This window comes from Stegostoma tigrinum, chromosome 5, assembly GCF_030684315.1.
Source record: "Stegostoma tigrinum isolate sSteTig4 chromosome 5, sSteTig4.hap1, whole genome shotgun sequence".
NCBI classification, from domain to species: Eukaryota; Metazoa; Chordata; class Chondrichthyes; order Orectolobiformes; family Stegostomatidae; genus Stegostoma; species Stegostoma tigrinum.
This window is the reverse complement of record NC_081358.1, coordinates 51340620-51353363: the sequence shown is the minus strand read 5'-3', so window position 1 is coordinate 51353363 and position 12744 is coordinate 51340620. Positions and strand designations below refer to the sequence as shown.

The 12744-nt window shown below is 42.7% G+C and overlaps 1 protein-coding gene across 3 annotated transcripts in view; it reads left to right on the top strand.

The window, feature by feature from the left end:
• fer1l6 (fer-1 like family member 6) overlaps positions 1-12744 on the top strand; it is a 142673-nt gene that overhangs the window by 30455 nt on the left and 99474 nt on the right. For all 3 annotated transcript variants that reach the window (XM_059645982.1, XM_059645984.1, XM_059645983.1), the window contains exons 11-13: positions 5232-5572; positions 8381-8489; positions 9660-9837. In XM_059645982.1, coding sequence (XP_059501965.1) covers positions 5232-5572; positions 8381-8489; positions 9660-9837 — 628 coding nt within the window. The remainder of the gene's footprint in view (positions 1-5231; positions 5573-8380; positions 8490-9659; positions 9838-12744) is intronic.

The following is a 12744-nucleotide window of genomic DNA, read 5'->3' as shown; positions in this document are numbered from 1 at the left end:
AGATGGGGGAGAAACAATTTTAACACTTTTGATGGTAATTTGAAAATATGCAGTTCAAACCCTTCGGTGTTTTCATGTGCCAATTTCTATAGTTGGCAATGTCTTCTAACGTTGGGGCCACTACTGACAGCTCTATAGCAAATTTGGTCATCTCAGGTCCCTCAATATCCTTGTGTTTGGATGGCTCCCGGAAGAGCCAATTTAAAAGGTAACCAAATTGGCAAATTCAAGATCACTGGGGAAAGCACGTGGAGGAGATGGGAGTATTCTGATCTTTAATTGTTAAATGTTTTGAGAATTTAAGATGTCTCCATTGTAACATAAAAATGTGTTTGCACTACAGTGATGCATCATAGGGCTTCATCAGCAAAGGTAAATTATCCATTATATCAATCAGCATTATTTAATGTCAAGATGCATTAGAGTACTTTACCCTTGGAGAAAATCAATCATGCATTCCAAATGGTAGGAAACTTGTCTTTCTTAAAGTTGTGGCTGTGATTGAAATATTAGGAAATTCTTAACTATTCAAAAATAAAACTGCCAAGCTGTCGAAACCATGTGCTCCATTCATTTCAGAGATAATGGGAACTGCAGATGCTGGAGAATCCGAGATAACAAAGTGTGGGGCTGGATGAACACAGCAGGCCAAGCAGCATCTTAGGAGCACAAAAGCTGACGTTTCGAGCCTAGACCCTTCATTAGAAAAGGGGGATGGGGAGAGGATTCTGAAATAAATAGGGAGAGAGGGGGGGACGGAATGAAGATAGATAGAGGAGAAGATAGGTGGAGAGGAGAGTATGGGTGAGGAGGTAGGGAGGGGATAGGTTAGTCCGGGGAGGACAGACAGGTCAAGGGGCAGTAGGTAGGCAATGGAGGTGCGGCTTGAGGTGGATGGAGGGGATAGGTGAGAGGAAGAACAGGTTAGGCAGGCGGGCCAAAACCAGCCCAGCTCATCCCCACCTCCCTAACCTGTTCTTCCTCCCATCTATCCCCTCTTCCCACCTCAAGCCGTACCTCCATTTCCTACCTACTAACCTCAACCCACCCCCTTGACCTGTCTGTCCACCGCGGACTGACTTATCCCCTCCCTACCTCCCCACCCATACTCTCCTCTCCACCTATCTTCTCCTCTCTCCATCTTTGGTCCGTCTCCCCTTCTCTCCCTATTTATTTCAGAATCCTCTCCCCATCCCCCTTTTCTGATGAAGGGTCTAGGCCCAAAACGTCAGCTTTTGTGCTCCTAAGATGCTGCTTGACCTGCTGTGTTCATCCAGCTCCACACTTTGGTATCTTGCTCCATTCATTTGATTGACAGGTAATCAACTTTGAAATGGAACTAAAGCGCCATCTAGTGTTTCAGTTTCATTTCTTCAGGAGCTGCAATGGTTTTTAAAAAAATACTTTATTTATTATTAACACTAATTTCAATTTCCAAATCTCTGGACCCACAATACTAAGTAGGGGCTTTGATAGGTTTTGATTTGATGTTTTAAGAGATTATTAAAGGATTATCAATCTTGTAGTAAGTGAATAAATGTTTGTTTTACAATAGACTGACCACTTGAGGGATTTTTTTAATGCTTTCATGAAGTAGAACTTTTGTCAGTGTGGTGTATTTGGATAACAGCTCTATTGATTGATTGATTTTATTGCCATGTGTAGTGAAATACCGTGAAAAGCTTTGTTTACAAGAGGTACAGGCAGATCACAGCAAGCTAAAGATATACTGATGAAAAAAACTTAGAGGCATATAGGTTACATTGCAGATTACATTATTTGAGGCTAGAGTCCATTCAACACTCAGATAATGGCCAGGAAGAAGTTGTTCCTGAACCTGCTTGTGCGTGTGTTCAGGTTTCTGTATCTTCTGCCTGATGGGAGAGGTTGTAGGAGGTTGGTACCAGGGTGCAATAGGTCTTTGATGATGTTGGCTGTCTTTCTGCAGCAGCAAGCTGCTGAGTCCATGGTAAGTAGAGCCCATGGATAGAGTACTGGCTTTCATCATGGTCTGGGCTGTGCACACCACCTTCTGTAGTTTCTCACAGACCTGGGCAGAACAGTTGCCGTACCAGGCCATTATGTACTTGGACAGTATGCTTTCAATGGTGTATCTGTAAAAGTTGGTGAGGGACCTTATGGACAAGCCACATTTCCTGAGCTGCCTGAGGAAGAAGAGGCATTGTTGTGCCTTCTTGACTGTCGCATCTACGTGGGAAGTCCAGGACAGGAGATCGGTAATCGTCATTCTAAAGAACTTGATGCTCTTCACTCTTTCAATCTCAGTTCTGTTGATGTAGATGGGGGCATGTTCTCCTCCCTTCTTTCTGAAGTCGATGATCAGATCTTTAGTTTTGCCGATATTGAGAGACAGGTTGTTTTCATTGCACCGTGTCACCAAGCCCTCTATCTCCCTTCTGTATTTTGACTCATCACTATTAGATATCCGTCCCACTATGGTGGTGTCATCAGTGAATTTGTAGATGGCGTTCATTCAGATTTTTGTAACACAGTTGTAGGTATACAGGGAGTACAGTAGGGGCTAAGGATGCATCTTTGGCAGGGCTCCAGTGTTATGTGTTACTGTGGAGGAGGTGCAATTACCTATCCTCACTGATTGCGGCCTATGGGTCCGGAATCAGAGGGTGGAGACGACACCTAGGTCACACAGTTTTGAGATCAGTCTGGGGAGAATAATGATGTTGAAGGTGGAGCTGTAGTGAATGAGCAAGAGTCTGATGTAGTTGCCTTTGTTGTCCACATGTTCCAGGGATGAGTGCAGGGCTATGAATATGGCATCCTTGTGGATCTGTCATGTTGGTAGGCAAACTATAGGGGATCAAGGCAGGTTGGGAGACTGGAGTTGACATGGGCCATGAGCAGCCTCTTGAAACACTTCATGATTATTGAAGTCAGAGCCAATGGGCAGTTGTCATGAAGGCACATTGCATGTGTTCTCATGGCTATGGGGTTGATGGTGGTCTTCTCAAAGCAGCAGGGATTTTGGATTGTAGGATGGAGAGGTTGAAGTTGTTGGTGAATACCTTTGCCAGTTGGCCCGCACAGGATCTGAGTGCTCGGCCGGGAACACCATCCGAGCCCATCACTTTCCTTGGGTTGACTCCCAGGAAGAATGATTTGACGTCTGAAGCAGTGACAGAGGGAACAGGTGTGTCTGGGGCTATCGGGGAAGGTGTCACCACGCTGGTGGTATTCTGCTCAAACCGAGCATAGAAAGCATTGAGCCTATATCAGGGAGGGATATGTCATTGTCTGCTGTCTTACACTTTCATTTTGTATCCTGTAATGTCATTTTGGCCTTGCCATAGATGGCAGGAGTCTGTTTGGTAGGTTTGGACCTCTAACTTGGTCCTTACTGCCTCTTGGCCTCCCTGATGGCTTTGTGGAAGTCATACCTGGATTTTCTGTATTCGTCCGGATCACCCGACTTGAATACTGCACAACTAGTCTTCAGTAGAGGAGAGATAATGGGAACTGCAGATGCTGGAGAATCCAAGATAATAAAGTGTGAAGCTGGATGAACACAGCAGGCCAAGCAGCATCTCAGGAGCACAAAATCTGACACTTCAGTCCTAGACCCGTCTTCGGCAGAGATTGGACTTCCTGGTTCATTCAAGGTTTATAGTTCAGGAACACTCTGGTTAACTTCTTTGGTACATGATTCTCCATGTATTTGCTAATGAAGTCAGTGATGATAGTGGCATATTTATCCAGGTTTTCCACTGAACACTTGAACATGATCCAGTCCACCGAGTCCAAACAGTCCCAGAAATGGACTTCTGTTGCCTTGGACAAGCACTGTACTTCATTTTGTGAAGAATTCTCTCATTTCAGCTTCTGTCTGTCAGCTGGGGGGAGGAACACAGTGCTGTGGTCGGATTTTCCAAAGTGTGAGCGGGGAATGAGTGGTAGTCTCATCTTTGATGGGTTGTAGCAGTGGTCCAGAATGTTTGGTCCTACGATTGGAGGAATGTTTTCATATCCATTTTAAAGACATCCTGTTGTAAGCTGACAGTGAATACTGGCTGTGTGGCCACATAGGATAAATAGTGGCTTGGGGCTAAGTAGAGGACATAAATGTTTGCAGGGACATGGAGGAGACCTTGGGTAATATGAGGAAAAGGAGGAGATGAAGAAGCATAAAAAGGACTCATGGTGGCACAGATAGTACAAGGGACAAATGTTCTTCAAATGAGTTTCACAGGGTTAACGAATGGTGTTGGGAAGGGGGCAACTGTACTAGAAAAGCAAAGTGCACCTCTAACCAGCACATCTCTGCATCCAAACTACTCCCTATATTCATCCTGCATTGCACTGCGGGACTTTCAATCCAACCTTTGTCTTCCTACATCTCTGAGAGAAAAAAAGTGGCAGGAATGGAAGCCTTAAATAAGTTTCCCTGGTTCCCTGAGACAATCTAGAACCCAGTTTAGAAAACTGATTTGTTTTCTTTTCATGAGAGAAGAAATTGAAATGATGGTTTTGAAATTTTCAGCAATTATGCAAAACTAACACAACTGCTTTAAGTAAGTTGTTCATTGCAATGGAGAAAAATTCTAAGCCATTGAACGTAATCTTGAAGGAGATGACAGTATCATAGGAATGTCATTTGACTAACAACCCAGATAATGCTTTGGTGTCATACATTCATTGGACATATTAGCCAGTATAATTTGAGTACAGTGAAGAAACCTGTAAAACTAGTTTCAGTATTGGAATCCATACGAACTGAGATCAATCATCACAAAAACTCAGCAAGTTCACTAATGTCTTTTAGGGAAGGAAATTTGACATCCTTACCTTGTCTGTCCCACATGTAACCCCAGCAGCACAACAATGTGATTGATTTTTAACTGTTCACTAAGTTCGAGGACAATTAAAAACGGGCAACAAATGCCTTGCCAGTGAAAGCCACATCTCTTAAGAAAAGGCCCTACAGGGTTCTGCAAAAGGGAATTTAATTGTGGCATTAGGCTTGGGTAAAGGCATTAAAACCGATTATTTAAATTGCTTGAAGTGACAGCTAATTGATTTTGGAAAGTAAAGGAAGAAAGAAAATAGACAGGAAGCAGGTCATTGGAGTCAGTCTCCAGAAAGGTAATAGTATACAGATGGTAAAGACAAAATGAAAGGAGTACGATCATTAAATAAAAATTTAACATTCAAAAATTAAGAAGTGATGTGAAATGAAAAGCTGATCTTTCTTTCAGGTTTTTTGCCAACTTTTGGACCAGCATGGATCAATTTGTATGGCTCTATTTGCAATTATACCCTACTGGACGATTACCAGGAGCTCAACGAAGGTTTTGGAGAAGGAGTATCATACAGGGGCAGGCTCCTGATTGAAATCGCAGTGGAAATTCTGTCAGTGGGTGCAATAGATTCCAAATTCTCTGAGCTTACAATGGAGTTGAAGATTGTACAAAAAGATACCAAATCTGGAAAAGACCAGAAGACATCGGCCACATCTGAAGAATCCAAATCCTTTAATTCTTCTAACAAGACAAATTCTACTGAAGTTGAAGTGGAATCAATAGACCCATCTTCTTGGGTTTGTTTTATAATCACTGGGTTTTTTTTCTACATTTGTCTGGGGAAAAGGGCATGAAACTTTAGGAAGAAATGAAGTTGTATTGACAACTTTGTTTATTGGATTTATTACACCTGGTAACTATTTTCAAGTTTGATTGAAGTCACAAAGTTTTTTGTTGGAATCAGACTTGTCAACATGTGCCTTTGCCCAGCCCTTAGTTCCTGGCTATTGAGATGTCCATCCCATACATTGTCCTCCTGCTTGTAGCCAGGATGGTCCTGGATGAGAACCCTCTCCCCTCCTACATGACTGTGTTCTTATCCATTTTCTATGGTATGCCCTCTTACAGATACCATTGCCTCCTTTGCAATTGTCATCTCCCCCTACCCCTCAGCCTACAGCCCCCAATGTCCACAAATAGGTCGCTGGGCCTGCTTCCCCAGTGGTCTGTTTTGCAACCTACAAAATGCCCCTGTTTCCCTTAGCTTCTGCAGAAGGACCTGATGGACTGAATATGTCCCATACCCTTGCATGACCCAACGGGATAGCTGCAGAGAAGAAGTGCCCAGACCCTTGACCAATATCTGTACGTTTCCCCCAACCACTGAGCTTGAACCTCCAGACTGGATACTGTGGACCCAGACTGTGGAGGCACAGAGCCCCTGACGAAGAACGCCACAGCTAGATACTTGGCTGTGCCCAAACCCCTGGATTGGTTTTGGAGTGCCAGGACTAACAGGTTCCACTTCAGTGAGGACTGTTCCCCTAAGACTTTCAGCCATGGGCTGCCTGCTTGCTGCACATGCAGTGCGTTTACCATGTAAGCTGCTGACACCTGGTGCGGGTGTGAGATTGACATACTGCTGTACAGCAAGATGTACCTTGACTGAGGACTGCTTGGTTAGGTGAGTTCACTAATTGGCAAGGCAGGGCTGGTACAAGTGCTAAATGAGCGAGTGGTTAGTCAGTGAGTGAGCAGTCTTAGTACAGCCTGGCCAATCTGTGAGTGGGGGATTCCTGTCTATTGGTGCAAAGTGTCCTTACAGCTGCCTTTCAACATGTATTGCTGGTGATGGCACTTCACAGTATTGGCCAGCTGGAGTCGCCAGGTACCCACTCATATCAAGAATTCTCAGTGTCATGTTTGCTTGTGGTGCTGGTAGGAAGAACAGATGTGTAATAATGAGGTGACATGTCAAGTTAATAAGGTGATTTTTTTTGTTCATGTGATGTAGTCATCATTAATTGGGCCAACATTTATTGCCCATTCCCTATAGCTCCTTAATAAAAGTAGCTTGTTTGGCCCACTTTAAAGGACAGCTAAGAGTCAACCACTTTGCTGTGGGTCTAGAATCAAATGTAGGCCAGACCAGGTAAGGATGTCAGTTTTCTTCCCTAAAGACATTAAGTGAATCAGATGGGTTTTCCCCTACAATCAACAGTGGTTTCTTGATCATTAGACCCTTAATTCCAGATTTTCACTGAATTCAAATTCCACCTTTGATGTGGCAGGATTTGAAAATGTGTCCCCCGAGCATTACCTGTGTCTCTGGATTAATAGTCCAGCAATAATACCACTTGACCATCACTAAGGTCCTGTAGGAAGGAAATCTGCCATCCTTACTTTGTCTGGCCTGCAGTGACTCCAGACAACAATGCGAATGACTCTCAAATGCCCTCTGAGCAATAAATGCTGGCCCAGCTAATGAAGCCCTCATGAATGAAAAAACATTGTTTTTTTAATAACAACTGCCACCACTGGGCCAGGTTTAAATTCCAATTTTTTAAAAAATTGATTTTGAATTTCACCACCTTCAATTTAAAAGCATAAACACAGAGCATTAGTTTAGTGGTTCTGGATTACAAGTCATGATGCCATTGCTCCCCCATTAACAAGCAATAATTCCCTTGAATAGGCAACTTGCCACTCGCAACTCACTGCTGTCTATTAAGAAGTTACCACTGCCTAGCAAGAATCTCATCTAGACCTTAGTTAAAAGATGCAATGAGTTGCCCCCAGCATGGAGATGGGTCTCATTGGACTTCTCACATGATGCTGCCACATTTTCCTCCTTAGACTACATCATTCAAGCCCCTGTAAGATTCTGGCTACTGTCACTACACCTATAAGGGGTCTCAGGTGTGGTTTGGACTCCATGAGATCCTAAAATGTTGTGCTTTTTCCACAACCAATCTTGTATAAATTCATCAGATTAGATGGAGCTTATTACAGTTTCCAACACTTACCTTTTCTGAGCCATTATTTTCTACAACAGCATTTAGTTGCTCAATGCAATAGAAGGCTATTAATCTATTTGGAGACAAGCAGCCGATGGCTGGCCAGGGTGCAAGTAGCCACTCTCTGCCTGCCTGAGTGGGGAGGTAGAGAGGAATTTTTAAGCACCCTGCCCACCAAAGCGGTTATCTGGCTACTTCTTCAACTTTGGAATTAACTTTTTTTAAAATGTTGTTGAGAGAGCGTCTTCTTTGTTAAGTGTTGTCTTTGTTTACTGTTTGGTGGAGGGTAGAGGTGGAGGGTAGTTGGGGGAGGGTAGGGGTGGAGGGTAGTTGGGGGAGGGTAGGGGTGGAGGGTAGTTGGGGGAGGGTAGGGGTGGAGTTTCAGAGTCTAATTCATACTTAAATTTTAAGTTTTCTCACCTTTTGGAAGATTTACAGTTGGGGTTTTAGAAAATTCTGTTTTGTTTTGTCACAAACATTTTAGTCATTTGAGAAACAAAGGACTGGAAGAAGCATTGATTCTGCAATGTATCTGTATTTAGATAGACTTTTCAGAATTACTATCTGATGAACAAATGTCTTTTCCAGTCTGATGAAGAAACTGTCCAGGATTTTCTTCTGTTCGGTACAATATTTGAGGCAACAATGATTGATAGGAAAATTGGTGACAAACCAATAAGCTTTGAGGTGTCATTAGGTAAGGAGTTACAATTTTGTCACTTCATTTAGATGACATTGAAGTGTTTAATCAAGCATGATTATATAAATTATGGAGAAGGATTGATGGACTGAATGGCCTATTCTTGTTCCTATATTCCTATGTTAGTTTCAGTACCTTTCATGATCAACGTTTTACTGGATCTGTAGATGCGGAAGTCTGCAAGCACAGCATTGATAATGTACTGAGAAGTCATCCAGTGAAGTGAGAAAGCACACCCCTCAACTGTAAAAAGTAATTACAACAACTGTTCCTTAATATATCTCTCATTACATCACACTCTCTGAGGAAGGACTGAGACAAAAAAGAGAGGAAAACTGGTTGCATGCACACATCCTACTAACTTCAGACTGAATAAATAGTGAAACCCATTAGTAGTCTTACATATGGTCAGTGAGGAAATTGTACGCTCCCAATCAGTCGTTATGGCCACTGGCAAACAATGGCTCCCCAAAGGTGGTGATAATACCACATCAATGCATTCATGTGTAAATGCAAACATTCGCTGACACTTTTGTGTTCCCCAATTTTTCGCTTGTCCATTTATTTCAATGACGGTTTTGCAGCAAATGTTTGTGTGATTGTGCTGTTTCCACTGGAAAATAAGCTCATTTCAAACAATGACGAATGTTTCCTGAAGGATTTCCAGCAGATCTTGCATGGATTGATTGCTTCCTCACTATTCCCAAAGTGACCCATATGTAGTCACTATAAGAATGGTGAGGCCATCAGCTCAGCGTTATTTACAAGTGATTCAAATAACAACGTCTACTGTCTACACGGTAACCAGGGCATCAAGAGGTTGCTGTTTCCCTGTTTCCTCAGCAGCAGCTTCCCCACAACAATATCTCATGGTAAGGCTTGGCAATGAAATCAGTGGAAAAAATTGCTATCTTATGATCTGCTCTAATAGCCATAATAACGCTGTGATAATCATAAGTTCTAGTGCAATCTGTAGACAGATACAAGTGGCGACTACTGGTCATTTGCCATTTACAGCAAAACCCAGGCCAATAAATTTGGAAACTAGGAGTGTAAACGAACGTCTAATCCTCTTTTTTTTTAGGAGGTGTTGCTAAGAAGTGTATTAATGGCTCAAAAGCAAGGATATGTAAATGAGAAGTTACATTTCATATTTCCTTTCTGCAGGGAATTACGGAAATGTCATAGACGGAGTTTCTCCACCCAGTCCAACCAAAAGGCGACCACCAGAGGTGGATGATGGTGAAACTGTATCTCTGTTGTATGGCAGTGAGCCAGGTGACACGTCTCAGTCCAACAAATCAATGAGCACCCCTGAGAAACCATTGCTAACTGAAGGCAACAGGTAGAGTTCAATATCTATGCCTTTTCTATTCATTCACCGGATGTGGGTATCACTAGTTGGGCACTTATTACCTGTTCAGACTAGTTCTTGGTGGTGGTGGTGAGCTGCCTGCTGAAACTACTGCAGTCCATGTGATTTAGATACACACATAGTGATGTTTAATAGGAACTTCCAGAATTTTGACCCAGCAACAGTGAAGGAACAACAATAAAGTTCCAAGTCAGAATGATATGTTGTTTTGAGGGAAAGCTGCAGGTGGTGTTGCTTCCATGCATCAGTTGCCCTTGTCATTCTAAGTGCTGTGGTCACAGATTCAGAGGCTGCTGTTGAAGGAGTCTTGGTGAGTCACTGCAACATATCCTGTATCCAACACACACTGCTGCCACTACTTTCGTGGTGGAGAGGGTGAATATCAAGGATTGTGGATGTGTTTCCAATCAAGTGGATTACTTTCTCCTGAATTGTGATGAGTTTCCTGAGTGATTTTGGTGCTACACTCATCCATGCAAGTGCCAAGTATTCCATCACACTACTGACTTATACCTTGCAGATGGTGAAGAGTTTTGAGAGAGTCAGGACTTGAATTACACATTACAGGATCTCTGTCCTCTAACATAATTTTGATGACACATTATTTATTCATGTCAATCCAGTTCAGTTTCTGGACAATGATAAGCCCTGGCTATTGATAATGGAAGATTCAAATATGGTAACACTATTGAATGCCAAGAGATGATGGTTGTTGGAGATGGTCTTTGCTTGACATTTGCATGGTGCAAATGTTACTTGCCACTTATTAGACATTAACTGAGTCTTGGTACATTTAGGCATTCGGAGAAGTACTACTTCACTATGTGAGATATCATAAACAATACTGACCATTGTGCAATCTTCTGAAAAATCTCCATTTCATCCTGACAGTGGAAGGAAAGTGATTGGGCCTAGGATGCTCCCATGAGGAACTCCTGCAATGATGTTCTGTGGTTAAAATGATTGGCCTCCAAAAGCCAAAACTATCTTTTTCTTTGACATGCATAACTTCAACCAGCAGAGAATGTTGCTTCTGACTCCTATTAACGCTAGGTTTGCTTGGCTTCTCGATACCATGCCTAGCCAAATGAGGCCTTGAAGATAGGAGACTTCTGGAATTCAGCACTTTTGTCCATGTTTGGACCAAGAGTTAAATGAGGTCAGGAGCGAAATGTCAGTGAGCAGCAAGTTATTGCTAAGCAAATGCTGCTTGACAAATCTTTTGACAACTGTCAGTGAGTTGTTTAGTTGTCTGTTACCATCTGCGATTGGAAGTGGTAGAACTGAAGAGCTTGTATCTGATCCGTTGGTTGTTGAATTGCTTAGCCCTGTCTAACACTTGCTGCTTTCACTGCTTAACATGCAAATGGCCTTGCATTTATAGCTTCAACAGATTGACACATGGGTGATGGCCCACAGCACTCATGGAGGTGAGTTTTGAGTTGCTAGATCTGTTCTAAACCTGTCCCACTTAGCGTGGTGATAGTGCTACACAATATGGTGTTGGGGGGGTGGTATCCTTAATTTGAGGATTAAACTTTGTCTTCACAGGTTTGTGTAGTGGCCTCTCCCCTACGGAAACATTCCTATGCCTGTATCTGTGACAGGTAGATGGGTGAAGACAAGTTCAATAGGTTTTTTACCCCCTATTGTTGGGATCCTCACTACTTGCTGCAAACCCAATCCAGCAGGTAAAGCTGTTTAGGACTTTAGTAGTGGGGCATCTGATCCATTTTTGGTGATGGAAATGGGAGTCCCCACCCAGAGTCATTTCTGTGCCCCTGTCATCCTCATTGATTCTTTTATTTGGTAATCAACATGAAGGAGTACTGATTCATCAGCCAAGGTGGGGGTGCAGCGTGCAGTATGTAGTAATCAGCAGGAGGTTTCCTTCCTTGTTTTTGATTTGATGCCTTTCGCCAAAACAATATTGGTAAACCTGTAAAATCGGGGATATTGTTCACTAAAGAGCAAATCATCAACTTCATGAAGAAAGGAGGAGGACACACCTTTATCTACAGCAATGGAGTTGATGTGAAGGGGGTCGAGTGTCAAGTTCCTGGGAGTGACGATAACCAACAATTTGTCCTGGACCACCCATGTAGATGCAATGATCAAGAAGGCACAACAACGCCCCATTTTCCTCAAATTGCTAAGGAAATTTGGCATGTCCATAAGGACCCCCACCAACTTTTACAGATCCACAATAGAAAGCGTTCTGTCTGGGTGTATCAGAGCTTTGTACAGCAACTGGTCTGCCCAAGACAGTAAGAAACTACAGAAGGTTGTGAACACAGCCCAGACCATCATACAATTCACTTTGCCATGGAAAAGCAGTCAACATCATCAAAGACCCCTCTCACCCTGGTCATAATGTCTTCCTGCCACTTCTGTCAGGCAAAAGATATAAAAGCTTAAACACACATCACAACAGGTTCAAGAACAACTTGTTCCCCACTGTTATTAGACTACTAAAACGGCTTCTCAAATTTCAAACCTAATGCTGCTCTTGCTTTAGTGAACATAGTGTCCAACTGTATCTTTGTACGCCTCGGTCTGTTTACCGTATGGTCTATATGTCCTTGTATGTTATGATCTGCCTGTACTGCATGCAAAATAAAACTTTTCACTGCACTTAGGTGCATTTAACAACAATAAATCAAGTCAAGTCAAATCACTCCAAGACAAAAGCTATTGATTTTGCAGACATGTGTTAGTTGACTAAAGATTTATTGCATCCATCTATGTGCTGCATCCTCAGATAAAGTAGACCAAGATAATAGGAAATAGGTAAAACTGTGCGACAGTAGTTCCACAATACTGAAAAGACTAACCACATAAATCAAAGTCTCAATGGGGTTTGTCAAACTAGCCTCC